We start from the raw sequence: 27,718 nt of genomic DNA, 5'->3' as shown, positions 1-27,718 counted from the left end.
CAATTACTTGGCAGTTTAGGAATAAAGATAAAAGCCCAATCTATTTACAAGACTAGGGCTGGAACGTTACCATCCCACCTGCCTCGGGAATTGGAGTGGGTGAGGATCGGACCACGGAAAATTCCGTTGGCCTTGAGTGGGATTTTCAGGTTTCGGGATAAGCAAGGCCATAAAATCGTGCCCCAGATTTCAGCCATGGCTCAATTGGTGATATTCTTGCTTCTAGGTCAGCAGGTTGTGGGTTCAACTTCCATTCTAGGAGTTGAGCACAAAATCAAAGTTGACGGTCCAGTGGAGTACTGAGGAAGCACTGCACTGTCAAAGGAGCTAGCCTTCAGATGAGACATTAAGCCAAGGCCCTCTCAGATGAACATAAAGATCCCACATCAATAATTTGAAAAAAAGCAGGGGCATTTTTCCTGCTGTCCTAGCTACTATTTATCCTTCGATAAACATCTCTAAAAACAGATTATCTGGTCACCATCATATCTATGGGAGCTTGCTGTGTACAGCTTGCTATCGCAATACAAAATAGTGATTACACTTCAGAAGTAATTCATTAGTAGTAAACTGCTTTGGAAAATCTAGTGGTCATAGAAGCCGCTATATAAATACAAGTCTTTCTTTTCCTAAAGAAATAGGTTAAATTATTAGCCTATTCTTCAGAATTTCATGATCGAAAATTCTCAAAATTCTCTCCCCCTGGCCAAAGACAGTTCAGGTAGGTGCAAGATATTTTGTCACTGTGCTTCTGTCATGTGGCATATATTACAGTGAGTTTATTACTAGTTTATAACTGCCCATAATTCTGTGTGTACTTTTATTGAATATGGACTAAAATAGATTCATGTTTAAAGTATGCTGTTGCATGGAAGTTAATTTTGGAGTATGTAGTTTGATATCGTCTAAGATAGGGAAGTTTAGTACTGCTCAAGTTTAAAATGTGTTGCCAAGGGGCAGGCTTTTCCGGCTGAACTCGCCCCAAAGCCAAAAATCCCACCTGAGGTCAACGGACCTTTGCATGGTCCATGTCCTGCCCGCTGTGATTCTTATGGCGGGCGGGACAGAAAGATTGCACAGAATATGTCTGTACTGAACCAGCTCAACTTCACAATTAACTCTCCACAAACTATTTCTACGAGAAAGCTTTTCAAATTTCAAATGTATTAATTTCAATAGATTTCTAAAATTTTAAACAATTAAAGTGTTAAGATTTGTACTGATGGACACAAAACTAGTTTTTCCCTTTGCTAAAGCACGATGATCATGCATGGTGGAATGTGGTTTCAATGGCACTAACAACCATCCAGTAGCTCACCCAAATGTTATTCAATGTATGAACCTCAACTGTGAGCACTGATAGGGAGGTTTTTCAATTGCTGGCAATATCACAAATGATCCTGATCAAACATGGAAACCATTGGAAAACAATCTGGAGTGGGAGGCCACTGTTCCTTAACCTAATAATCCAGAAACTACATAGCATCCACTGCTGTCCCGGTTGAGACTGCTTAACTCAGCACTGAATGGAAATTGAACCTGAGCACAATACCAAAAAATGGAATGCAATTATAATTGAACCAGCAGTGGATGAAATATTCACAACTTTACTATCATATGAAACTTTTACTTCCTTAGAAATGAATGTAGTAAAAAGTTTTCCTTTTATAAGTTGAAAATCGAATTGTTGTAGTACACTTGTCTATTTAAATTAAAGTGAGTATTTGATGCTATGTTTGTGCAGGTGGGTGAGATGAAGCTAGAACTGGTGGAGCTTCAGCCTAAACTGGAAATAGCCAAAGTCGAAAATGCTCATATGATGAAGGTAACTCCAAAACTAAAATCAATTTACACCAGAGGCTGAACATTCTTCTGAATTAGTACCACTTTAAGGGGAACTTAAAAACTGTTAATGCCATAAACTGGAGTGAAAATGTCTTCTACCTCAAAGCTGAGTCAAATATTGCATCAGAATTTTCCTGCCAAAAAATTGTTCATCCCTTTTAGAAGCTTGCCGGGAGCTACATCTAAGTGAAATCAAGGTGGTGTATTTAACTCCGCTGGCCCATTTCCTGGAATATGCCTCTCATTTAAACCACCACAATACAACTGGCTATAGGTGTGCCTGTAAAATATCTCAGATGCACGAAGCTTGGAGGGGGAGAGCACTTTGCATTCTACTGTTACTTTGCCTGCGTAGAGTTCAATTCAGCATTTTTGAAAATCTATCTCGATTTTTGTTGTTCCTTTTTGCCAAATAAATAGGAATTGAAACCTTAAGAGAGAAATAAATTCCCCAATGTTTCCTAAATGGACTTAACAAAATGTACAGACCAAGGAGATTACAGGTAGACTTCACTGCATGTTATAGCCTCTAAGAGTAGAATTATAAAATCAAGAATGATGCAGTACAGAAGAAGACCGTTTCTCTGTGTTGGCTCCCCTGCTCTTTACCCATAGCCTGTTTTCACTTCAAGTAAATATCTGATTCCCTTTTGACATTCAATGGCATTACCATTGTTGAATCCCCTATTATGAACAATCTGGGGATTGCCATTGATTAGGAACTCAACTAACCATATAATATTCTGGCTACAGGAGCAAATCAGAGGTTAAGAATCCTGTGGAAAATAAATCATCTCCTGACAGCCCAAAGACTGTCCATTAACTACAGAGCACAAGTCAGTAGTGTGATGGAGGCTTTCCCCTTTCTTTGGTGAGTGCAGCTCCAACAAAACTCTAGAAGCTTGACACCACCTAAGACAAAGCAGCTCACTTGATTGCTACCCCTTCCCCAAACATTCAATCTCTCCGCCACCAACGAACACTGTCTACAAGATGCACAGTGTCTACAACAGAGTCTACAAGATGCATTGCAGGAACTTACCAGTTCCTTAAGCAGCAACTTCCAAACCCAAGACCACTGCTATCTAGAAACACAAGAGCAGCAGATACCTGGGAATACTACTACCTGGAGGTTTCCCTCCTGACTTGGAAATATATCATTGTGCCTTCAATGTTGCTGGGTCAAAATCCAAAATTCCCTCCCTAACAGCACTGTGGATGTACCAATGCCTCAGAGACTACAGTGTTTCAAGAAGGTAGCTCACCACCACCTTCTCAAGGGCAACCAAGGATAGGCAATATGTGCTGGTTTAGTCAGCGACGTCCACATCCCATAAATTAATAAATTAATTCCTTAGCATCAAATTCCCATCACCTCTGTGCTCGCTGATTTACAATTGGTGAGTTTGCATAATTGTCAGGTGCCACCTGCTATGGGCGGGAACCCAATCAGGGTCAGTGGAGCGGGGTGGATGAACCCCAATTGCCTTGACGACCATTGGGGATTCTTAATTTTGGTGAATGCCCCATTCTGCAGGGCATGGGATTCCCGCGAGATGTCTCACAAGGCTGGAGAATCCAGCTCTGTGCGTCTGGAGTTACATGTAGGCCAGACCAGATAAGGATTCCTTCCCTAAAAGGCTGTTTGTGAGTCAGATGAGTTTTCACAACAATCAACAAAAGTTTGTTTCATGGTCACCATTACTAAGGCTGGCTTTCAATTTCAGATTAATAATTGGATTCAAATTCTACCAACTGCCATGTGGGATTTTAACCCATGTACCCAGCATATCGGCCTGGGCCTCTGGCTTAAAAGTTCAGTGATGTTGCCATTACTCCATTGTCTCCCCTTTCATTGCTGAATTGCTGATTATGGCTGAACTTTTCCTTTAGAAAAGGAAAAGATAGAATCTGAATGATAAAGACTCTTGCCCCAGACGAATATGTGCTACCCATGATTATAAGAGTTATAGATGCGCTGTTTCTTAAGCAAAGTGCCCTTGCTAAAAGTGCTTTTGTGGTAGTAATTATTTTGTGTATGTATATTTCTTTAATCCCAGGTGATTATAGGGAATGAGTGTGGTGGGGGGAAGAAGGTGAATGCAAACCCTATCGGTTGTGAAAGATATGTATTTGCAATGGTTACTTTACTTACCAAGGCCACCCTTGTAAGGTCATTGATTTTTATTCTGCATTGTGTGGCAAATTTTGGGATGGTGGAGGTTACATAGGTCCAGAATTTTAAAAAATGAAAATTGAAAATTTAATGTTTTGATTAAATTTAATATTTTGATCAAGCAAGGTAGTTGAGGTGGACATGCTGAGATCATTTAAGACTTATCTAGATAGCCACATGAACAGACTGGGCATAGAGGGATACAAACGAATGGCCTAGTTGGGCGCATGAGCGGCGCAGGCTTGGAGGGCCGAAGGGCCTGTTACTGTGCTGTATTGTTCTTAGTTCTTCTTTGTTCTAAATGGTAGCTCATTTCTTTATAATAATTGGCCAATATCTATATTCCTGTTGTTGCTTATCTCTCAAGGTGATAGAGGTAGAATCTGCAGAGGTGGAGGCAAAGAGCAAAGTTGTAAAGGTAGATGAAGAAGCAGCTACTGAGAAAGCAAGTGAAGCCCAAGCTTTGAAGAATGAGTGTGAGAGTGAGCTAGCAGAGGCTATTCCAGCTCTGGAAGCAGCACTTTCTGCCTTGGATACGTTGAAGGTAAATCTCACAATCAACTGATTAAAAACAATAGTCTTTTTAGTATCAATTTCAAAAATATAATTTGGGGTTTAGTAGCTGTTTTCAGAAAGTGACAAATTTTATACACTCTGGAAGAACAAGCTAGACCTTGAGGAGTTTTTAAGTCCCACAAATGGAATAATCTCCAACTTGTATCTGAAAATGAGAAGCAATTCAAATGTGTCAAACTTCAACTTTGAAGGAGAATCTGATTTATTTCAAATGTAGATGATTTAAATACAGCTGTTTCTTTAAGGAAATGGTACAAAGGATATTTTGCCACTCTTCATGCATTTAGTGTGCATTTTCTCTGCATCCTGTGTCATTTCTAAATGTATGAAGTCTTACAACACCAGGTTAAAGTCCAACAGGTTTATTTGGAATCAGGAGCTTTTGGAGCACTACTTCTTCATCAGGTGAGTCAAGGGGCGAAAACTCGTGATTCCAATTAAACTTGTTGGACTTTAACCTGGTGTTATACTTCTTACTGTGCCCACCCAAGTCCAACACCAGCATCTCCACATTATTTCTAAATGTGATGCACAGACAAATGGTGTTGACAGGCAGGAAAGGATGAGTAAATCAAATCTACCCCAAAGATTCCATGACCTGTGTGACAATGGAGGATGACTAGCTGTGTATAGGCTGCATATTGAAAAAGCAACAAACTTTAATTGGAATAGTTGTCAATAGAAACATTGATACTACATTATTCAGGCAAACAATTTGACAACTGAAGTTGGAATTATTCCATCTGGGCCACTGTTTAGATAGCAAAGGAAAATGTCTCAAAGTGCTACTCAGAGGTGTCATCTGATAAAATAGATGCTGATCCAAAGAAGAAGTGACCAAAAACTTAGTCAAAGAGATCAATTTAGGGAGGAATTTCAAAACATGAGTCTGAGCAACTAAACATATGACTAACAAATGTAGGGCACAGTAAGAAGTCTCACAACACTAGGTTAAAGTCCAACGGGTTTATTTGGTAGCACGAGCTTTCGGAGCATTGCTCCTGATGAAGGAGCAGCACTCCGAAAGCTCGTGCTATCAAATAAACTCCTTATGTGCCCACCCCAGTCTAACACCGGCATCCCCACATCAAAAATGGGGCAAGGAGGTGAGGGGAATGCACAGGAGGTCAGGATCAGCAGAATGGATTGTTAGAATAGGTATTATAGGACTGTTTTATTTTACAGAGATAGAGAGGTTTCAAACCCAAGCACAAGAATTTCACGTTTCCGGATTTGGGGGACTATGAGCCACTATAGGTCAGTGGTGGCAGGGTAATTAGAAAGTAGTATATTTTGAAACAATTTAAATTAAGTTGTACTTTTATTGCATTTAAATATTGTAAGTAAGGCAACACCAGTGACTGTATGCATAAATATATCTGTTCAATTTACATTTTAGCCATCTGACATCACAATTGTTAAATCAATGAAGAACCCTCCGCAGGGAGTCAAGCTGGTGATGGCTGCTATCTGTGTCATGAAACTCATCAAACCAGAAAAAATCAATGATCCTTCAGGAAGAGGGGAAAAGGTAAAATCTAAAGCAGCAAGACATTCAAGTTCTTCTGACAAAGTATGCAATTTGGCAGCAGATTTAAAAATTATAAGAATGTTTCCATTTGACTTATTTTTAAGATTTTAGATTACTGGGGACCCAGTAAGAAATTGCTGGGTGACATGAATTTCCTGAGAGATTTGAGGGAGTACGACAAAGATAACATTCCAGTAAGTTTCACTATATATTTATTTATTTTTATTTATTTTTTTAAATATTTGATATTAGTCAATTATTACATGAATAACAGTTCCAGTAACATGCACCATTGTATTGTTCTTCTGTTCAGGTTGCTGTCATGCAGAAGATACGTACTGAATATCTCACCAATCCTGACTTTGACCCACAGAAGGTGGTTAAAGCCTCATCTGCAGCAGAAGGCTTATGCAAATGGATCCTTGCCATGGAGGTGTATGATCGCGTAGCAAAGGTAGTGATTTGCTGTGAGACATGGCCAAAGCAATGAGAACAGCAAATGAATATCTCGAGGAGAATAGGATCCATCATTGTATGGCTTGCAAAAATGTTCATTATGGTGATAAGGATAACATGATTGATTTATACTTGCCAGGCTACTTTACATATGCAAATTAGATATTTAGAAAACAAAACTTCCCTGATAGTTCAAAAAAACCTTATTAGAATTAAGGAGAAGTATGATGCAGCTTTTGGTGAAACACTGATGAAGTGATGTCTGGGTCCAAACTGTAGAGCTTGCTCTACAGAGATATTCAGTCTCATGTCAGGCTCCCTATTATCGCTTCATAGGGCTTATACTCGCTGCATTCACCTCTCATAAAATCATAGAATCCCTACAGTGCAGAAGAAGCCATTTGGCCCATCAAGCCTGCACCAACTCTCTAACAAAGCATCTTACCCAGGCTGACTCCCCCACCCTATCCCTGTAACCCCACACATTTCCCATCATTAATCCATCTAACCCGCACATCTTGGGACACTAAGGGACAATTTAGCATGGCCAATCCACCTACCTATACATCTTTGGACTGTGGGAAGAAAATGCACGTGACAAATGTGTAAACTCCACACAGGTAGTCATCCAAGGTCGGAATCGAACCTGGGTACCTGACACTGCGAGGCAGCAGTGCTGACCACTGTACCATGATGTGGAGATGCCGGCATTGGACTGGGGTAAACACAGTAAGAAGTCTGACAACACCAGGTTTAAGTCCAACTGATTTATTTGATAGTAAACTCGCAAGCTTTCAGGGTTTGCCCCTTCGTCAGGCGAATGGAGAGTTCTGGCCTCAGACAGAGCATATAACAGCACAGACAGTTTACAGATAACTGATTAGAATGCGAGTCTTTACGCCTGACCTGCTGTTCAAGTCTTAAAGTGGCTAACAATGCGAGTGGAAGGAGCATTAAGCCCCAGGTTAAAGAGATGTGTATTGTCTCCAGACAGTACAGTAAGTGAGGTTTAGCAAACCCAGGCTAGTCATGGGGGTTACAGATAGTGTGACATGAACCCAAGATCCCTGTTGAGACCGTCCTCGTGTGCAGAACTTGGCTGTCAGCCTCTGCTCAGCGACTCTGCGCTGTTGTGTGTCGTGAAAGCCGCCTTGGAGAGGTGTCTTGCAGAGTTTGCTGTGGCAGGGTTGTGTGGTGTTGTAGTCACTGTTCTCCTGAAGGATGGGTAGTTTGCTATGAACAATGGTCTGTTTGAGGTTGTGCGGTTGTCTGAAGGCAAGAACTGGGGCTGTGGGGATGGCCCTGGCGAGATGTTCGTCTTCATCAATGATATTCATATCATTGATATGATAATCAATGATATTCGCAGCAAACTACCCAGCCTTCAGAACAGTTGTAGAAAATGGTTGTAGATGTTGGATTCGCTCATGTTCCTTATACCTTTTGAACATACATTGGGTATTCATATAGGAAAATTAGCAGCGCACTTGCCTCTGCATCAACCACTTCCTGTAGCAAAATGTTCCATACTCCAACAACTGTTGGGTAAAGAAATTTATCCAAACCGCTTCTTATTCTCCAAGTGGCAATTTTATATTGATACCCATGTCATTATACTTCATTGGAACTTCCCTTTGTTCAGGAAATGTAAATACTGCAGGTAGTGCTGTGATTAAAAACAAAAATGATCCATGACACTGTGATTTCAGGTTGTTGCTCCAAAAAAGGCTCGTTTGAATGAAGCTCAGAGATCTTTGGCTGAGACAATGGAAATTCTAAACCAGAAGAGAGCTGAGCTTAAGGAAGTTGAAGATCACCTTGCTGATCTGAAGAAGACATTTCAGGACAAAACTGACGAAAAAGCGCAACTTGAGTTCCAAGTAGATCTGTGTGCGAAAAAGCTGGAACGAGCAGAGAAACTGATTGGAGGACTTGGGGGAGAAAAGTCAAGGTTAGTAGCTGAAAAGCCCAGGTTTTGCTAGTTTGCTTTAATTTTAGGATAAAGTGACAGGGAAACATAATTTCGGGCCAATTTCTACTCCTGGCCATCATAAGTATGTCAAAAAGGTATGTTGCACTTGCTGAGGACCACTGTGTTCAAATCTCTTGACTTGTAATGGGAACCAGAAGGGGAAATGGAAAATTCTAGGGTCTGTGATGTGCATCCAGAAAAAAAATAAATATTAGTTCCAGTGTTCTGGCTGGAAATCTAGAAAACAAGTGATTGAGTTAAATTGAATTCAATCCTGCTCACTGGGATATCTTGAAATTTATTTATGGATCTTCCTGATTGTAGACCGAATGGTCACATGATGATGTGATGACTTGGCTACTTAAGGGGTCACATGGCAGAAGTACAGTTCTGCCCAAAGTACAGACAGAAGACAAACACGTATGACAGCACGGTAGCACATTGGTTAGCACTGCTGCTTCACAGCTCCAGAGACCTGGGTTTGATTCCTGGCTTGGGTCACTGTCTGTGTGGAGCTTGCACAGTCTCCTCATGTCTGCATGGGTTTCCTCCAGGTGCTCCAGTTTCCTCCCACAGTCCAAAGATGTGGGGGTTAGGTTGATTGACCATGCTAAAATTTCCCTCAGTGTCCTGAGATGCGTAGGTTAGAGGGATTAGTGGGTAAATATGTAGAGAAATGGGGGTAGGGCCTGGGTAGGATTGTTTTCGGTTCAGACTTGATGGGCTGAATGGCCTCTTTCTGTTCGGTAGGGTTTCTATGATGATTTCTATGAACTGCTCAGAATAGTGAATAAACTTTATTAAGTCCTCGATTGCCTGTCATTGGAACCCAGCACTTGCACGCTGATTATAGTGATAAATTTGATGTCATCAAGAATAAAGTGGACTTGCTTTGATATTATTGACTCTTGTTGCTTTCACCAACACACTTTCTAAAAGTTTGCTTTGAATCAAATAAGGATCATCCTGACTTGAAATGTTGACTCTATTCTCTCTCCACAGGTGCTGTCAAACGTGCTGAGAATTTTCAGCATTTTCTATTTTTGAATTAATTTGCTAACCCTTGCTTACATTAGCTCACATGTACAGAACTTACTGGTTTATTTCTCCTTAATATATAAATCATTTCTGAAACATTGTCTTATTAATCTCTAGGTGGTCAAAGGCTGCTGATGATTTACAGAACATATATGATACCTTGACTGGGGACGTGTTAGTTTCAGCAGGTGTCATTGCTTATCTTGGAGCTTTCACTGCAGCTTTTCGTCATGAATGTATTGTTCAGTGGACCAACATGTGCAAGGTATTTGAGGCAGGGTAGACTGAAGTATATATGTTTTGCAGATTTCACCAACTGTAGTTGGAATACATGTTGCTACCTGCAGATACATAGAACATAGAACACTACAGCACAAACAGACCCTTCAGCCCACAAGTTGCACTGATCATATCCATACCTACCAGGCCTATCTATAACTCTCAATCCCATTAAATCCCTGTACTCATCCAGAAGTCTCTCAATACCTTTACTGATCTGCTCACTTTTTGCTGTGTTTTATATACTGCTTTGTACTTTACTTGCTATGGAGTTCTCTGGTGTGAATGATAAAGTCCATGAACATATTAAGAAATCCCGCCAAATTATTTGTAGCAAACTGCAGTACAGAAATTTAAGGCAGCTGAAATCAACCTGTTAGATAAAAGGTTGGGTCCCTTTCTTTGCCACTCTCATTACTTTAGACTTTCATGGACAACCCAGGACAGTTTCAAAAATCACCTGAAGAAGCACCAATATAAGATACTTTAAAATAGTTAAAGGATCTAGTTTGGGGAGTGGATTAACTCTTAATATTTTCTTTTTAGTTCTTTTGCTTAAATTTCAATTCAGTTCAGGTTGCAGGGTTAAAGTTCCCTGTGAGCTCCAATGGCAATATAAAAATTTTGAAAAAACACAGCAGATTCAATCTTATATTAAGTTGATCTTTCTCTACATCCTAGCCATGACTGCAACACAATATTCTGCACCCTCTCCTTTCCTTCTCCCTTATGTACTCTGAACAGTATGCTTTGTCCGTATAGTATGCATGAAACAATGCTTTTCACTGTATACTAATACATGTGATAATAATAAATCAAATCAGTATTGATATCCTTCATGTTTTTGAGAAAAAAATGGTAATGCTCCTCTCTGCATTCCATTTTCATTTTAAAGCTGTTTGCACAAATTATCTGATTTTTTTTCATTACACTAGTAGTGTTAGATATTTTTATTTTTCTTCGTAAATAAACTTTAGTAATAGACTCTGTTTCCTTTGTTCACAGTTGAAAGATATCCCTTCTTCAGGTGATTTCTCCCTCAGCAAGACTCTGGGCGATCCTATAATCATTAGAGCTTGGAACATTGCTGGATTACCCACAGACAATTTCTCAGTTGATAATGGTGTGATTGTCAGTAACTCTAGGAGATGGTAAGTACTAAATACAGCGATGTTACGCACTAAAGTTTGCCAACTTGTAAATTGGTGGCAAAAGCCACTGGTGGCTTCCTGAAATCAACCTGTTAGGTAGAAGCTTGGGTCCCTTTCTTTACCATTATCAATGCTTTAGACCTTCATTGCAGATCTGTTTACTGCACCAAACAGTTGCAGCTGCAGTAAACTGTGGGGGCCACAATTCATGATGGACTTCCCCGAATGTAGGGAAATACTCTAAACCCGCTGGAATGAAGTATTCCTGGTGGGGCGGAGATGCCAGGCCCAATAATCACGTGCAAAATACACTTAAACTACATTAAAAAAAGATTTTACCTACATTCCCACCGGTTTCCAGTGTGGTCTTGACTGCGACTGTTCTCCGGCTCTGGGAGACACACATGTATTCCCAACGCATGCATGAATCCCACAAAATAGCCAACACACGATTCTCCCAACCAGACCCACCAGAAAAGTTGTGGGTCCAATGGGAGAATCAGGCCCCGTGTCCATTGAGGGCCAGAAGATTCTCTTGGAACATCCTGAGAAGGGGACAAGAGCAGGTGACTGTGAGAAGGGGGAGGGATCAATTCCCGAAGTTTCATCTTGAGGACCTGACAGCAGTACTGTAAGAGTGCAATGACTATGTGTTGGTGACCAGTGCCACTGAAAGTATCCTCACTTGATAGCTACTACCCACCAACCTCTCACTGTTTGGGGCAGCACAAGCTCGTCACTCATCCATCAACAATCCTTAAAGGTCAGGTCTCAGGCCTAACATCCAGATATTCCACCTCACTCTGATTTCCACCAACGATGTGACACACTTTACTCTCGCAGCCTCCACAAACCTCCAGCCATTCAGCTGTGCAAGGTACATTATCCAAACATTGATACATTGACTGACATTACTCCCTCTCTCATGGGATATATGGCTCATAATAAGAGGCAGCAGAACACAACCATAGAACCATGGTGCAGAAAAAGGGCATTTAGCCCTTTGTGTCTGCTGGACAAAAAAGAGAAAAAAGAAACCAGCTGCTCATTTTAATCCCATTTTCCAGCACTTGGTCCATAGCCTTGCAAAGTCTCTCACTCTCTCAACCCCACTCAATATCTTCCTGTTTATTGAGTATCCCCTTACTTAGTTTGCCCTCCGTAAGTTGCATTACCTGACATTTTTCCAGCTTGAATTTCATTTGCCACTTCTCTGCCCACTCAACAAAACCATTGATATTATTGTGGAGTTGATAACTATCCTCTTCACTATCAAATATACTGCCAATTTTTATGACAGACACACATTCCAGCAACAATTGTAGAGCTCTCCACAAGTGGTCTGGACAATGGAACCAATGGCCTGCTCCATGATGCTGCTGGTGGCAGCATGGCTGTCATAGGCATATTGTTCTCAGGTGATTGGCTGTGTGTATTAGGGATATCTCTGGTCTCCCAGTAGTCAGCCTATGGTTCTTCATGATGAACTGAAGATAGCATGAACATCAGCCTGCCTTAGAATCAAGGCATCATGACTGCTGCCCGGAAAATAGGCATTCATCAGCATGATCGTCTGGACGTTGGCACCCACAAATTACTCCATCTCTAATATCTCTAGTCATCTACTTTGAATTGAAGTAGAGTGAATTAATATTATAACTGAATTAATGAGGTTGAACAGTTTGCAGGAATTGAACATTTCTTCATTTGCATGTGTAGCCCACAGAGACATGTAGGGAGTCGATGGCTCCCTACACCTTGGGAATTCTGTTAACCTGGTCCTTCTGCTTCTGTTTGATTAAAGACATGAAAATGAAGTCTCCTCTCCCAATGAACAGAGCGTCTGTTAGCTCTCAGATGAAGTGGAGCGTGTATTCAATTAAAAGTGTAAAGGACATAGCAGTCACTTCACCTGTGCAGTCCAAGTTGGTAGATCTTGGCCGGAATTTTACTGACTGCCCGCTATGGGAATCAGAGCAGGCAAAGGACAGAACATGGAAAGGCCTGTTAACCTGAGGCGGGATTTTCCAGTTTGGGATAAGCGAGGCCATAAAATCCCACTCTAATGTCATAAATCATCTTTGATTTTTTTTCCAGTATTCTCTGTTTTTATTTCAGATTTCCAGCATCCACAATATTTTGCTTTTATCTTGTGTGAGATCAGCCTGAGAGTCTGTTTGACATTACAATGTGCCCATTGTCAAAAGTTTTGGTGCCCAGGTCGAGCACCCTTCCTAAGCAAGACTCTGTTCTGCGCAGACAGCTCACCATTTTGAGTCCCTTCAGCTGTCTCAGCAACACCAAGCAGCCAAATGTTGTAGCCAATGGTACAAATTGAAGTACAAGTTATACCTGTGGAAAATACTTATATTGATTTCTGCTGTAAGGAAGTAACTATATTGTTGTTGCACTTATTTCAGGCCATTAATGATTGATCCACAAGGCCAAGCCAATAAATGGGTGAGAAATTCTGAGCGTGACAATAAACTGAGTATCACTAAGCTGACAGACACAGATTACATGCGAACACTAGAAAACTGTATCCAATTTGGCACACCTCTCCTACTGGAAAATGTTGGTGAAGAACTAGACCCTTCACTTGAGCCTCTTTTGCTCAGACAGACTTTCAAACAAGGTATCAAACTGCTGCTGTCATTTTCGAAACAAAAATTACTTGTTCAAAAACGTTCATGCAAGTTTCTCTAGTCATCTACTTTGAATTGAAGTGGAGTGAATCAATATTATAACTGAATATTTTCAAATTATAAAACTTCTTTTGTGTTTTCATGCTTCATGCAACATTCCCACTTTTCAGATGAAGGCATCAAGTTTTCCTTTTGCTTACCTAAACCAAATTATATTTGCATGAAATGATCTGGACTATTACAAGTATAGAATCATAGAGGTTTACTGTAGGGAAACAGGCCCTTCGGCCCAACTTGTCCATGCCGCCCTTTTTTTAAAAACCCCTAAACTAATCCCAATTACCCACATTTGGCCCCCATCCCATCTTACTCACGTAACTGTCTAAATGCTTCTTAAAAGACAAAATTGTACCCTCCTCTACTACTACCTCTGGCAGCTTGTTCCAGACACTCACCACCCTCTGTGTGAAAAAATTGCCCCTCTGGAAACTTTTGTATCTCTCCCCTTTCACCTTAAACCTATGGCGTCTAGTTTTAGACTCCCCTACCTTTGGGAAAAGATATTGACTATCTAGCCCTCGTTATTTTATAGACCTCTATAAGATCACCCTTCAGCCTTCTACGCTCCAGGGAAAAAAGTCCCAGTCTATCCAGCCTCTCATGACTCAAACCATCAAGTCCTGGTAGCATCCTAATAAATCTTTTCTGCACTCTTTCTAGTTTAATAATATCCTTTCTATAATAGGGTGACCAGAAATTAATTGGTAACTGTTTGACTCATGTATGTTCCTGTGCCAACACATGTGTTTGTACTATACATGGATTATCATGGGACCAGAGCAAATATTTGAAAGCATGAAAAATAGTTTTGATGATGGAGGAACCAGTATCTCAGAGTAATACCAATGGCAAATGGTGCTTTAGATTAAATGTTTTGTCAAAACCATGAAGGGGAGCCTCATTAACTATTCTCTTTCTCTTTGTTTCCAGGGGGCGTGGATTGTATTAAACTCGGTGAGTTGGTTATTGAATATTCAGCTGATTTCCGACTCTATATAACAACGAAATTGAGGAACCCACACTACTTGCCAGAATTGGCAACAAAGGTTTCCCTGCTCAACTTTATGATCACCCCCGAGGGGCTTGAGGACCAGCTGTTGGGGATCGTTGTCGCTAAAGAAAGGTACCTCCAGCCATTTAGAATGTGCATCTTTCTAAATTTAAACTTTTTACTTGACTGAAATGACAATTCAAAGTAGCTTATTATTGTCAGCTTTCATTGCCTGGCAAGTGTGCCAAAACAACAATGCAAAATATTTAAGAACATAAGAACATAAGAAATAGGAGCAGGAGTAGGCCAACTAGCCCTTCGAGCCTGCCCCGCCATTCAATAAGATCATGGCTGATCTGTCGTGGCTCAGTTCCACATTCCCGCCCTCTCCCCATAATCCTTAATCCCCTCTCTCATCAAAAACCCATCAACCCGCGTCTTAAAAATATTTAGCGAGGCAGCCTCCACCACTTCAACGGGCAGAGAATTCCAGAGATTCACCACCCTTTGAGTGAAGAAGTTCCTCCTCAACTCTGTTCTAAACCGCCCCCCCCTTTATCTTGAGGCTATGCCCCCTAGTCCTACTATCCTTTCTGAGCGGGAAGAGTCTCTCCACCTCTATCCTATCCATCCCATTCATCATCTTATACATCTCAATGAGATCTCCCCTCATTCTTCTAAACTCTAACGAGTACAAGCCTAGTTTATTCAGCCTCTCCTCATAGCTCAACCCCCTCAACTCCGGCATCAGCCTAGTAAACCTCCTCTGCACTCCCTCCAAGGCCAAAATATCCTTGCGTAAGTACGGCGCCCAAAGCTGCACACAGTACTCCAGCTGCGGCCTCACCAATGCCCTATACAGCCGCAGCAAGACCTCCCTACTTTTATATTCAATCCCCTTCGCGATGAAAAAACAATACCGTTAATGCATTAGAAAAATATATTGTCCTTTTTTTACCTTCTCCTGATAAAACATAACATTTATGTCTCTTTATGTCCCTTTTTCTATAACAGAACACTGCAGTTTTGCAGACGTGATATATTATTTTCACAATCAATATAATATTGGATCAGTAGCCTGTTCTTGCCCTACATACCATGACAAAATCCTACATCACCCATTATTCTGTAGCCACATGCATTACTAAAGCCGTTTTTCTGAAAATTGCTATGCAATACCTTCTTCTTCAGTTACCAAGGGCAGAATCTTCCCCTTCCACCATTGGAGGGACAAGAAAATGAACCGATTCTTGCTGCGGGATGGGACGTGTTTTTATGCGTAGTCCTGTGCAGCCCACCTCATTTGTAATGCATATGCACGTTCTACATCGCTTCACATGATATGGCAAGCAGGAAGTTCGGTGCCCTACCATTATGTCCATAAGGCATCTGCAGGACCCCCCCCCCAAACCAATTCTACTCTGGACCGCCCTCTTTCTCCTCTGGTTAACATCCCCCACCCCTCCTCTTATTCTCTCCTCCTCTTTTCTCCTCTGGACTTCCTCTTTCCTCTGGACATCCTTTCCCCCTCTGGACACTCCTTTCCCTCCACGACCACAGACCCCCACCCATCGTCTCCTCCAGATCAATCCTCTTATGTCTTCCGAACCTACTATATCTGTGCCAGCTCCAATAATGTGGCAAACCTGGACTTCTATGTATGTGCTTTAGAATTCTCCCTTGCCAGGTGCATGCCATGAATATTCAGTTGGAAATCAAACCGGGAGTCCCTGGTGCTATGAATGTATCATACAATGGCTTTTTAAAATATGTATATTTGTGTATAATATTTTATAAAAAGTAATTCATTTTTTGAGGTGAATTTTCTTTCTTTCTTTGCTTTAAATGTCGGATTTTAAACTGCAACAATTAAGACTCCCTGTGACGTACAATGTATATGGCAGTGACCTGCTGCTATGCATATCCCAGTGTTGGCCTGAAGTGACTCACACAAAGGGTGAAATTTAATCCAGGTGAGAGGGGTCTCTCCCACTACTCACAAAGACGGTGAGAACCTCATGTTGCCTCCTTGCGGGAAGACCCACCACGTTAATTGCCAATCAGGCACTTCCCCGGGATCAAGGATCCAAGAGACAGAAAATCATACCCTCTGAAAGCTGCTGATCAATCAGAGGCTGACAGCTCTTTATGTACAACAGCACCAAAGGAACACTGGTGATAGCTGCCGGCAGTACACATACCCGAGAGCCAGGGTCAGCAAGGAATGCAGGCCACAAGCAAGTGAGGGTGGTATGGAGTTGGGGGAAGGGCATCACTTGATAGTAGAGTAGGGGGAATCGGAGGAAAGGACAGGATTGTGGCTCTCAGCAGGCCACCCCTTCCAAATATCAGATCCCTCAATCAGGTACTGAGTATCTTTGAACGAAGGAATGATGGAATCCCCTCCCTGGGACCCCACACTCAAACTCAACAGCATTTGGTTTTTGAACTTTCTGTGTGGGAACTGACCCGCCTGCCACTGGTTAAATACCAGCAGCAGCAGGATGAAGCCCTGAAGTGGGGCAGAGGTAGGAAACCAGTCAGGTCCCCACCCGGCATAATTTCTGCTTATTTAAATGCCCCCCTGCCTCTAAACGTCTCAGGGAGGCATCAAATTCTGCTTAAATTGTGCTCATGATGCAAAGATTATTCTTAACAAGATTTTGGTTTGCCCTACTGTTGTGTGAGTTGTGGTCATTACTTGCCACTTTACTATGTTCCCAATCCTAGTTATGTTACTTGTTGGTGGTAGCGGTCCCTCAAAATCAAGGGATAATGTCAGACAGGATTGACGAGTCTTCAGATGATTGAGCAGCCCCATTCTGGATCCACAAGTTCTTCAACCATGGGGGCATGCTGTTATGCGGGGGAATGGAACTTGCAGCCTTGGATTGGCTTCTTGCTTCTTTCTCTACCGCTGCCATTCGGCCTTGCTGTCAAGTCAATGAGCTTCAAAGTGGCTTGCACTTCAGACCAAGAGGAGGCGTATGAGTGGTTTACAGCCTTCTCCTCCCAGTTAGTGGTGTTAATGCCTTCCAGAGTGGCATTGAGCATATCTTGATACCTTTTCCATTGGCAATCCTTAGAGTGTTAGCCAATGATGAGTTGGGAGAAGAGAACCTGTTGAGGGAGGTGATTTCTGGGCATCTGGATGCAATCTCCTATCTATCGGAGTTGGCTTTGCAGGAGCTGGGCTTCAATACTGATAGACACAGCTTCATGGAAGACAGTGACATTAGCCCGCAGGTCCTTGGATTTTACACTAGCGCTGCTGATGGAAGTTCTCAAGGATCTTAATGTGTCGTCAAAAATGTCCAGGTTTCGCTTCAGTAGAGGAGGGTGGTAAACACAGCAGCCTTATAAACCAAGATGCTTGCTGACTTCCAAAGGCCCTTGATGTCAAGGAAATGTTGGCTTGAAGAAGTTAGTGCTGGCACAATTAACTTGATGCTGGACTTTCTCATCAATGGTAATCCCTTGAGAGAGTGGCTGCCGATGTATAACAAGTGCTGTACATACTCCAGAGCCACCCTGCCTACATGGATGGCACAGAGCATGGATGCTCATCTGGCCTGGGGAAGGTTGCTGAAGAGCCTTCATCTTGATGATGTTTCAAGGTAGGCCATGCCTCTTAATGGGGATGTTGATGAGGTCAAGTGTCCTTTGTGTGTTCAGCATAGACTAAGCCATCAAGCAGCTGGCGTTCATGGATGCCCATGATGGTAATTTTTATTTTTGTCCACAAGCAACCAAAGTTGAAAAGCTTCCAGCCCAGACAGTACTGATGCTGACACTGGGTGGACGGTCATCTTGGATGAGTTGGACAATGACAGGTAAATGGTAAACAAGGCAGGAGTGATCACATCAGCTTGTTTAACCCTGGTCCAGTATGAAAGGAATCAGTTTCAGATCCTCCAATCAGGACAGTCACCTTGTATTATCATGCAGGCATCTCAGGATAGTGACAAACTTCAATAGGCAACCAAAGCGTTGGAAGATGGTCCAAAGAGCTTCATGGTTTAAAGAATCAAACACTTTGGTCAGTTTGATTAAGGTGAGGAACAATTCTTGGTTTGCCCTGACATTTTTCCTGACCCTGCATTAACTGTCAAGACCATGCCCACAATACTCTGTGACAGTCAGAAGCCACACTGAGTTTCTGTAAGTCTCCTCAGCGACAGGACAAAGGTGGTTCAGGAGGATGTGGATCAGCTCTTACCCACGATGGGCAGGGAAAAATAAGCCTGTAGTTTCTGCATGCTATTTTGTGCCATTACTGGCATGAAAGTGCTGTGTATTCAGGGTGAAAAAACATTACCCACTGCTCCACCACACCACATGTCTCGAATACACATTTGTTAATTAGAAACTTTTGGTTGGTAAAAGACACTGAAGGTCATGTACTTTTTACGTATTGAAATTTCTGTTAGTGGGATCTGACTGTGCACATGTTGACTTCAGGGTTACCATATACTACAATGATGTACTCTATTGTACACAACGTTCTCTATTGACTTTGAGGGGTGTGAGGAATGTGGTTTACCTCATTGTGCCCCGCAGCATTGCCAAGTCACTCTCTGAGGGTGCGAAAAGCATTATATACGTGGTGTAGTGAGGCCCGTCTGAGTGCCCTTTAAAGTTAATTTATTAATCACAAGTAGATTTACATTTTTACTGTGAAAATCCCCACTGTGCTGAAAGAGATTAAACAGCATTGCACTTTATGTAACATCAATTTTTAATTGTTGCACATTATGATTTTACAAATTTATGAATGAAGTACATTACTCAGTAAAAAAAAAGCTTTCAATTTGTTTGACTAGGCCTGAACTGGAGGAAGAGCGGAATGCACTGATATTGCAGTCTGCATCCAATAAGAAGCAGTTGAAGGAAATTGAAGATAAAATTCTTGAGACCCTTGAGGGCTCTGAAGGAAACATTCTGGAAGATGAAAGTGCCATTAAAATCTTGGACTCTGCCAAAATTATGTCCAATGAAATTAGCAAGAAACAGCAGGTAAGAACCTGACAAGGTGTATATCAAAGTGTTCTCAAAAGCTATATTTACTGCTTATTTTTGAAAGTCATTTTTGTAATTGTGTTTGAGAAATCTGTCTTTCTCATGTGAGTTATGTGCCTTGCTCTATTGAATGATAGGTGGGTGATTTAACAGCTGCTTAGAGTTGGAGTCAGGAGGAAAATATATGAACAAGAACATATTTACATCACGGAAGAATACTTTTTGGCCCATCTTGTGTGTACCAGCCAAGAAAGAGCTCTACAGCTAAGTCCCACTCTCCAGCTTTTGGTTGGGCATCCTATAGGATACAGCACTTAAAGTGGCATCCAAATTCCTTTTAAATTTTTTGAGGGTTTCCACCTTTACACTTTCAGCGAGTTCCAGGCTCCCACCACTCACTGGGCAAAAGATTTCTTCTCAAATCGCCTTGAATCCTTCTGCCAAATTTTATGTAAGAAAAATATTGGATGCTTGTGATAAAGAGTGTCACAAGGGTGTCAATAATCATGAGTGACTTTAATCTATATATAAACCAGAAAAAACAGATTGGCAGCAGTAACCTGGATGAGGAGTTCTTAGAATACTTTTGAAGTAGTTTCTCAGAAAGAAATTTTTGGAACCAACCAGCGAAGGTTATTTTAGACTTAATATTATGTAATGTAAGGCACCCCTCGGTAGCAGCAACCACAATAGGATTGAATTTTATTGGTATTTTTGTCCTAGTGTCTTGTTGCACGTATTATTATTTTATTTGTATTGCTTTGTTGTTACTTTAGCTTTCCCAGTCTGCTGGATTTCCTACATTTGTGTTAACCCTTTTATTTGAGTAAATGCTATTTTCTGCCATGTTTATTGACCAGCTGCACAACTTGCCTTTATAAGTGTAGTTCATTTTGAATGATTCCCACTCTTTGACGGTAGGTTTATCCATTAACCTACAGACCAGCTGACTGTGGGCAATTTATTTCTCATCTGTTTGAAGCTTACCTTACTTAAGCTTACAATCGTACTTTTTGAATCTTTTGCCTCTTAAATCTAATATCAAATTCAATGATATTTGGTCACCATTTACAGGATATCTTTTACTGTCAGATTGTTCTCATCATTAAGTGTGCACTTTTTGTCCACAAAGAAAGTGAGAGTGATATCCACTGGTACAGTTGCTATCAGAATCTTCAGCTGTTCTGTACTCTTTGTTCACTTCATATTAATTATTTATTATCTGTTTCAGATTGCTGAGAGAACGGAATTGAAGATTGCAGAATCTCGAGAAGGATACAGACCAATTGCTAAGCATTCTGCTATCCTTTTCTTCAGCATTGCTGACCTGGCCAACATTGACCCTATGTACCAGTACTCCCTAAGTTGGTTTGTCATGCTCTACGTCCAATCTATCCATGACAGGTAGGGATATCAGAATTGTATGAAATTTCCATAGTTTTAACTATGTTAGAACATAGAACATTTCAGCACAGTACAGGCCCTTCGGCCCTCGATGTTGTGCCGACCTGTGAAAACCTATCTAAAGCCCATCTAACCTACACTATTCCAATATCATCCATATGTTTACCCAATGACCATTTAAATGCCCTTAATGTTGGTGAGTCCACTACTGTTGCAGGAAGGACATTCCATGCCCTTACTATTCTCTGAGTAAAGAACCTACCCCTGACATCTGTTCTATATATATCACCCCTCAAATTAAAGCTATGTCCCCTCATGCTAGCCATCACCATCCAAGGAAAAAGGCTCTCACTGTCCATTCTATCTAATCCTCTGATCACCTTGTATGCCTCAATTAAGTTTTCTCTTAACGAAGCATTCGGAATAAAGTGGATGAGCTGGTGACGCAGATCAGCACAAATGGATATGATCTGGTGGCCATTACAGAGACGTGGCTGCAAGGTGACAGGGACTGGGAGCTGAATGTCCAGGGGTATCAAGTGTTTAGGAAGGATAGGCGGGAGGAAAAAGTGGGGAGCGTAGCTCTGCTGATTAAGGACAGCATCAGGGTGGTAGCAAGGGATGATATTGGAGCCAAGAGGCAGAAAGTGGAATCGTTGTGGGTAGAGATTAGGAACAGCAAAGGGAGGAAGACGCTGGTGGGTGTCGTCTATAGGCCCCCGAATAATGATCTGGAGGTGGGGCGGGCTGTTAACGCGCAAATAAGTGCAGCATGCAGGAATGGGACGGCCGTAGTTATGGGGGATTTCAATCTACATATAGATTGGTCGAGCCATGTTGGACGCGGTGGGCTCGAGGAGGAGTTCTTTGAATGCTGCCGGGATAGTTTCCTGGAACAGTGTGTGTTGGAGCCGACGAGGGAGCAAGCTATCTTGGATCTGGTGTTATGTAATGAGGTGGGTAGAATTAGGGACCTTGTGGTGAAGGATCCACTTGGGGAGAGCGATCATTGTATGGTGGAGTTTCTGGTGCAGATGGAGGAGGAGAAAGTGGGTTCCCGGACGCGCGTCCTTTGTTTGAACAGAGGGGAGTACGGTAGGATGAGAGAAGAATTGGCGAATGTGGACTGGGGGAGCGCGTTGGAAGGTAGGTCTGCTGAGGAGCAGTGGAGGATCTTTAAGGAGATCTTTCTTGGTGCTCAGCAGAAATTTATTCCGATGGTCAAAAAGGACCGTAGGAGGAGAGGTAATAAGCCATGGATAACGAAGGAGGTGAAGGGAAGTGTTAAATTAAAAGCGGAGGCGTTTAGAGTAGCTAAGAGTAGTGGGCGAGAAGAGGATTGGGAGAGGTTTAAATGTCAACAAAGATTGACAAAGAAGTTGATAAAGAAGGGTAGGAGAAACTATGAAGCTGGGCTAGCGCTTAATATAAAAAAGGATAGCAAGAGTTTTTATAAATATATAAAAAGGAAGAGGCTGGCTAGGGTGAACGTTGGTCCCTTAGAGGATGAGAAGGGGGACTTAGTGGTAGGGGATGGGGATATGGCTGAGGTCTTGAATAACTTTTTTGTTTCTGTCTTCACGGAGGAGGACGTGAGTAATTTGCCAGGTGTTAGAGATGGAAAGGTGGTAGGACTGGAGGGTCTTAATGACATTACTGTTACTAGAGAGGCGGTGCTCGACAAACTGGAGGGGCTGATTGTGGACAAGTCGCCAGGACCGGATGGAATGCATCCGAGGGTTCTGAAAGAAATGGCGGAGGTGATAGTGGATGCCTTGGTGGTTATTTTCCAGATGTCGCTGGATTCTGTGGAAGTGCCGGAAGATTGGAAAACGGCTAATGTTACGCTGTTGTTTAAGAAGGGTGCCAGGCAAAAGGCAGGGAATTATAGGCCGGTTAGTTTAATGTCTGTTGTAGGTAAAATGTTAGAATCCGTCATCAAGGAGGAAATAGCAAGGCATCTTGAGCGAAAGTGCTTGATAGAGCAGACACAGCACGGTTTCGTTAAAGGGAAGTCGTGTCTGATAAATTTACTTGAGTTCTATGAGGATGTGTCTAGGGCGGTGGATAGAGGAGAGCCGGTGGATGTGGTCTTTCTTGATTTTCAGAAGGCATTTGACACAGTACCTCACAAGAGGTTATTGCAGAAGATCAGGGGACATGGAGTTGGGGGTAGGGTGTTAGCGTGGATAGAGGATTGGTTGTCAAATAGGAGGCAGAGAGTGGGGGTCAATGGGTGCTATTCGGATTGGCGGATGGTGACTAGTGCAGTGCCCCAGGGGTCGGTGCTGGGGCCTCAGCTATTTACCATTTATATAGATGATCTGGAGGAGGGAACTGAGTGTAGGGTGTCGAAATTTGCTGATGACACCAAGATTGGTGGAACGACAAATTGTGCGGAGGGTGTGGAAAGTCTGCAGAAGGATCTAGATAGGTTGGGCGAATGGGCCAGGAAATGGCAAATGGAATTTAATGTTGGCAAGTGCGAGGTGGTCCACTTTGGTAGGAATAATGGTAGGAAGGGTTATTACTTAAGTGGTGAAAAACTGCAGCAGGCGACGGTGCAGAGGGACCTCGGGGTCCTTGTGCATGAGTCACAAAAACCCAGCTTGCAGGTGCAGCAGGTGGTCAGGAAGGCGAATGGGATGCTGGCCTTCATAGCGAGGGGGATTGAATATAAAAGTAGGGAGGTCTTGCTGCAGCTGTATAGGGCAATGGTGAGGCCGCAGCTGGAGTACTGTGTGCAGTTTTGGTCGCCGTACTTACGCAAGGATATTTTGGCCTTGGAGGGAGTGCAGAGGAGGTTTACTAGGCTGATGCCGCAGTTGAGGGGGTTGAGCTGTGAGGAGAGGCTGAATAAACTAGGCTTGTACTCGTTGGAGTTTAGAAGAATGAGGGGAGATCTCATTGAGACGTATAAGATGAAGAATGGGATGGATAGGATAGAGGTGGAGAGACTCTTCCCGCTCAGAAAGGATAGTAGGACTAGGGGGCACAGCCTCAAGATAAAGGGGGGGCAGTTTAGAACGGAGTTGAGGAGGAACTTCTTCACTCAAAGGGTGGTGAATCTCTGGAATTCTCTGCCCGTTGAAGTGGTGGAGGCTGCCTCGCTAAATATTTTTAAGACGCGGGTTGATGGGTTTTTGATAAGAGAGGGGATTAAGGGTTATGGGGAGAGGGCGGGAATGTGGAACTGAGCCACTTCAGATCAGCCATGATCTTATTGAATGGCGGGGCAGGCTCGAAGGGCTAGTTGGCCTACTCCTGCTCCTATTTCTTATGTTCTTATGTTCTTATGTTCTTCTTCTCGCTAACAAAAACAGCTTCAAGTCCCTCAGCCTTTCCTCATAAGACCTTCCCACCATACTAGGCAACATCCTGGTAAATCTCCTCTGCACCCTTTCCAATGCTTCCACAACCTTCTTATAATGCGGCAACCAGAACTGTGTGCAATATTCCAAGTGCAGCCGCAACAGAGTTTTATACAGTTGCAACATGACCTCATGATTCCGAAACTCAATTCCTCTACCAGTAAAAGCTAACACACCGTACGCCTTCTTAATAACCGTATCAACCTGGGTGCCAACTTTCAGGGATGTTAAAAAGAATCACACGTATTTCATGTATTTGAAGGACTGGGACCTGCTCTCCTGACCACAAGTGATGCATAGAGGATAGGGGAGAGGGCCAGGATTGAGTTGGAGGGTAACAGGGATATCTCATGAGTAATAAATAGTTTAGAAGCTTGCAAATAATAGATTTTGATAAAATTAGTATTGCGTCCAGTGGTCAAGTGTAATGATCAACTAAACTGCTTTGTTCTGGATAATGTTGAGCTTTGTAACTGTTATTGTGATGGTGATTAATATGAGTATAGGGAATAGACCACTGGCTTTAAGAGTGGTCTTAAAGCCAGTGGTCTATACCTGTATTTAAATAGATGAGAGAAAATAATGGATACTGTGGTTCAGGTTCACCTAATTATCTCAGTTACATCATCACTACAGGAGTTCCACAGTGTAGTGTCCTAGGCCCAACCAACTTCAGTTGCTTCATCGATTGCCCTCCTTCCATCATAAAGTCAGAAGTAGGAGTGTTTGCTGATAATTGAACTATGTTCAGCACAATTCCCGACTCCTCAGATCCTATAGTGTCCATGTCCAGGTGCAGCAATACCTAGCCAATATCCAGGCTTGGGTTGACAAGTGGCAAGTAACTTTTAAAAGATTAATTCAAAGGATATGGCTTCACTGGCAGGGCCAGCATTTATTGTCCAACCCTAATTGCCCTTGAGAAGATGCTGAGCTGCTTTCTTGAATCTTTGCAATCCATGTGGTATGGGTATACTCACTAATGCCAGGCAATGGCCATCTCCAACAAGAGAGAGTCTAACCATTACCCTGTGATATTCAATTACATTACTATTGCTGAATTCTCCAACTATTAACATCCTTGGGTTTGCCATTGACCAGAAACTGAACTGAACTAGTCAAATAAATACTATGGCTGAGGCTATGAAACCTGCAAGCAAGTAACTCACCTGCTTACTCACCAAATCCTGTCCACCATCTACAGGGAGTGCGATGGAATAAATAAAGTTCTAACTATCTAATACAGACTTCACCACATTAAAAAAATACGCTCCGTCATTAAAACACATTTAATACAATTCCCTCAAATACTTAATCGTCTATTAAAATAAATATTTGTATTCATAATCCACATTAAAGTTGCTTATCCTTTAATAACATAGTGGAACTATCAATCAAACTGTGAACTTTCAGTTCCCCACTGTGATAATGGTGGGTTGTAGAAACAGAAAAGCAGCAATTATGCTATAATTATCACCCTTCCGCTCATGTCAACAGACATCTATTAACATTGCTGGAAACAATTTCTTTTCTCTCTATCAGACACACACAGGCAGCTCTTTTCAAAATTTAAAAGGCAGGGGATTTAAATAACTGGACAGTTTAATAGTTCTACAGATCGTATCAACCTTTCATAAGCATTTACTTCTCCACCATTAGGTTTGGAATATACATTGCGGCTTGAGGTCATTACTGGAATGAAAATCAGATCTGCATTGAATTTAAATGGCCTAGCCAATTCATCTTTTGCACCTGTGCACTTCAACCCAGGCTCATTTCCCCTGTTCTGAAAATGGGATTTGCTGGAAGGGGGGTGGGACGTACAGACCCTGGTCCCATCACCAGTTTCTAGGTCTTTGAAGTCTCCCCAACTCCAAAGTCATAGACAAAGCTGATTGGGATAGTAGATAAAAAGAGATACCAAAGAAGGAGTGAAACAGATGATAGCCAGCAATTCAAGAGGGGATATACATTTAAGTAGAGTATGCATCAAAAAGTATGAGTCAGTAGATTGTGTCATGCACATCAAGGCTGGCACATCATGTGGGAGAAAAATACTTCTTTAATTAGGTTTCAGTTTATGGAAAATCTTGAGGTTATGTTAAAATGTTTGGTCAGTAACAGTATGGAAAAATATGCAAAGCAAAAAACTATGTGTTGCATATCTTGCAGATCTGAAAAGAAATGTCCTAGTTAACATCTTTAAAGAGAAAATGAAAGTTATAAATTTGCGTATAACTCTTTGAAGTTCAAACTTTTTCCCTTTTTCTACTTTATGATCTCGATTCTCCCAAAAAAGTTCGATGTGTCGAGTTTGCAGGAAAACTGGTGTAGATCACATTTTTTTTTCAGTGTGACTTCAGACAAGAATCTCCCACACTGTGTGCAGTTTAGAGGTCACAATCAGGAATATCATTAAAAGCTCGGGGGGGGGGGGGGGTGGAGCCTATTCATTACGTAGGCTGACATGCGCAGAGGCCCCAAACTGTCAGCCTGAAGTTTGCTGGTCAGCGCGATTGCTGGCCAGCCTTGGATCCTCGCAGTGCTACCATTCCACCCCTCCCACGGCCCAATCACGGCCCCCCGTCCATTCATCTGCCAGCCTCGAACAATCCCCTATCCTGGACCGCCCGATCTAACCCCTCGCCAAAAGTGACAATGCCCCCATCCCCAGCAGGACCCCCCCCCAACGCTCCCCCCTGGCTGACTACCCCCACTCCAGCCCACCCCAATCACTGGCCTCCCTCCGATCCCAATCAATTGCAATGGCAGAGTTGCAGCAGGAACCCCGCACCCCCATGATCACTCCTAGGCTCTGCCCCCAGCACTTGGCTGATGTACTGGTTATTTCCTGGTGCCCTTGCAAGTACAGGAAAAAATCCCTATTGGCCCCACCCCTTGGCACTGCCCAATATCTGATGGGCAGTGCCAAGGCACCCCCTCAGCATGGGCACTTAGCTCCTTGGACAGTGCTGGCAGCACATTGCCCCTGGAGAAGTGCCGTGGGGCAAAGCTGTCTCTGCCAGGGTGCCCATACCCAACAGGTGCCCAACCCCCAGGAGGACCCCGATTGCTCCCCCTTCACTCCAGTGGGGTCTTCTGCAAGGTCCCCGAAAGTGGAGAGCTAGTCTAAACGCCACTGGCGTGAATTACTCCTGATTGGGTGAGAGATGCCAATCACATTAAAATAAAATCAAAGTACTT

The 27,718-nt window shown here is 42.4% G+C and overlaps 1 protein-coding gene across 1 annotated transcript in view; it reads left to right on the top strand.

Annotated features, from left to right (window-relative positions):
- Nucleotides 1-27,718, top strand: part of dnah12 (dynein, axonemal, heavy chain 12) — a 193,715-nt gene that overhangs the window by 127,700 nt on the left and 38,297 nt on the right. The window contains exons 48-59 of the mRNA XM_080182788.1: nt 1,745-1,825; nt 4,389-4,565; nt 5,997-6,128; nt 6,233-6,322; nt 6,442-6,582; nt 8,294-8,535; nt 9,712-9,859; nt 10,879-11,024; nt 13,445-13,659; nt 14,660-14,852; nt 19,544-19,736; nt 20,971-21,143. Of these exons, the coding sequence (XP_080038914.1) occupies nt 1,745-1,825; nt 4,389-4,565; nt 5,997-6,128; nt 6,233-6,322; nt 6,442-6,582; nt 8,294-8,535; nt 9,712-9,859; nt 10,879-11,024; nt 13,445-13,659; nt 14,660-14,852; nt 19,544-19,736; nt 20,971-21,143 (1,931 nt within the window). The remainder of the gene's footprint in view (nt 1-1,744; nt 1,826-4,388; nt 4,566-5,996; nt 6,129-6,232; nt 6,323-6,441; nt 6,583-8,293; nt 8,536-9,711; nt 9,860-10,878; nt 11,025-13,444; nt 13,660-14,659; nt 14,853-19,543; nt 19,737-20,970; nt 21,144-27,718) is intronic.

This window comes from Carcharhinus amblyrhynchos, chromosome 3 (genome assembly GCF_965287045.1).
Source record: "Carcharhinus amblyrhynchos chromosome 3, sCarAmb.v2.hapA, whole genome shotgun sequence".
Classification (NCBI taxonomy): Eukaryota; Metazoa; Chordata; class Chondrichthyes; order Carcharhiniformes; family Carcharhinidae; genus Carcharhinus; species Carcharhinus amblyrhynchos.
This window is presented reverse-complemented; position numbering and strand designations above follow the sequence as displayed.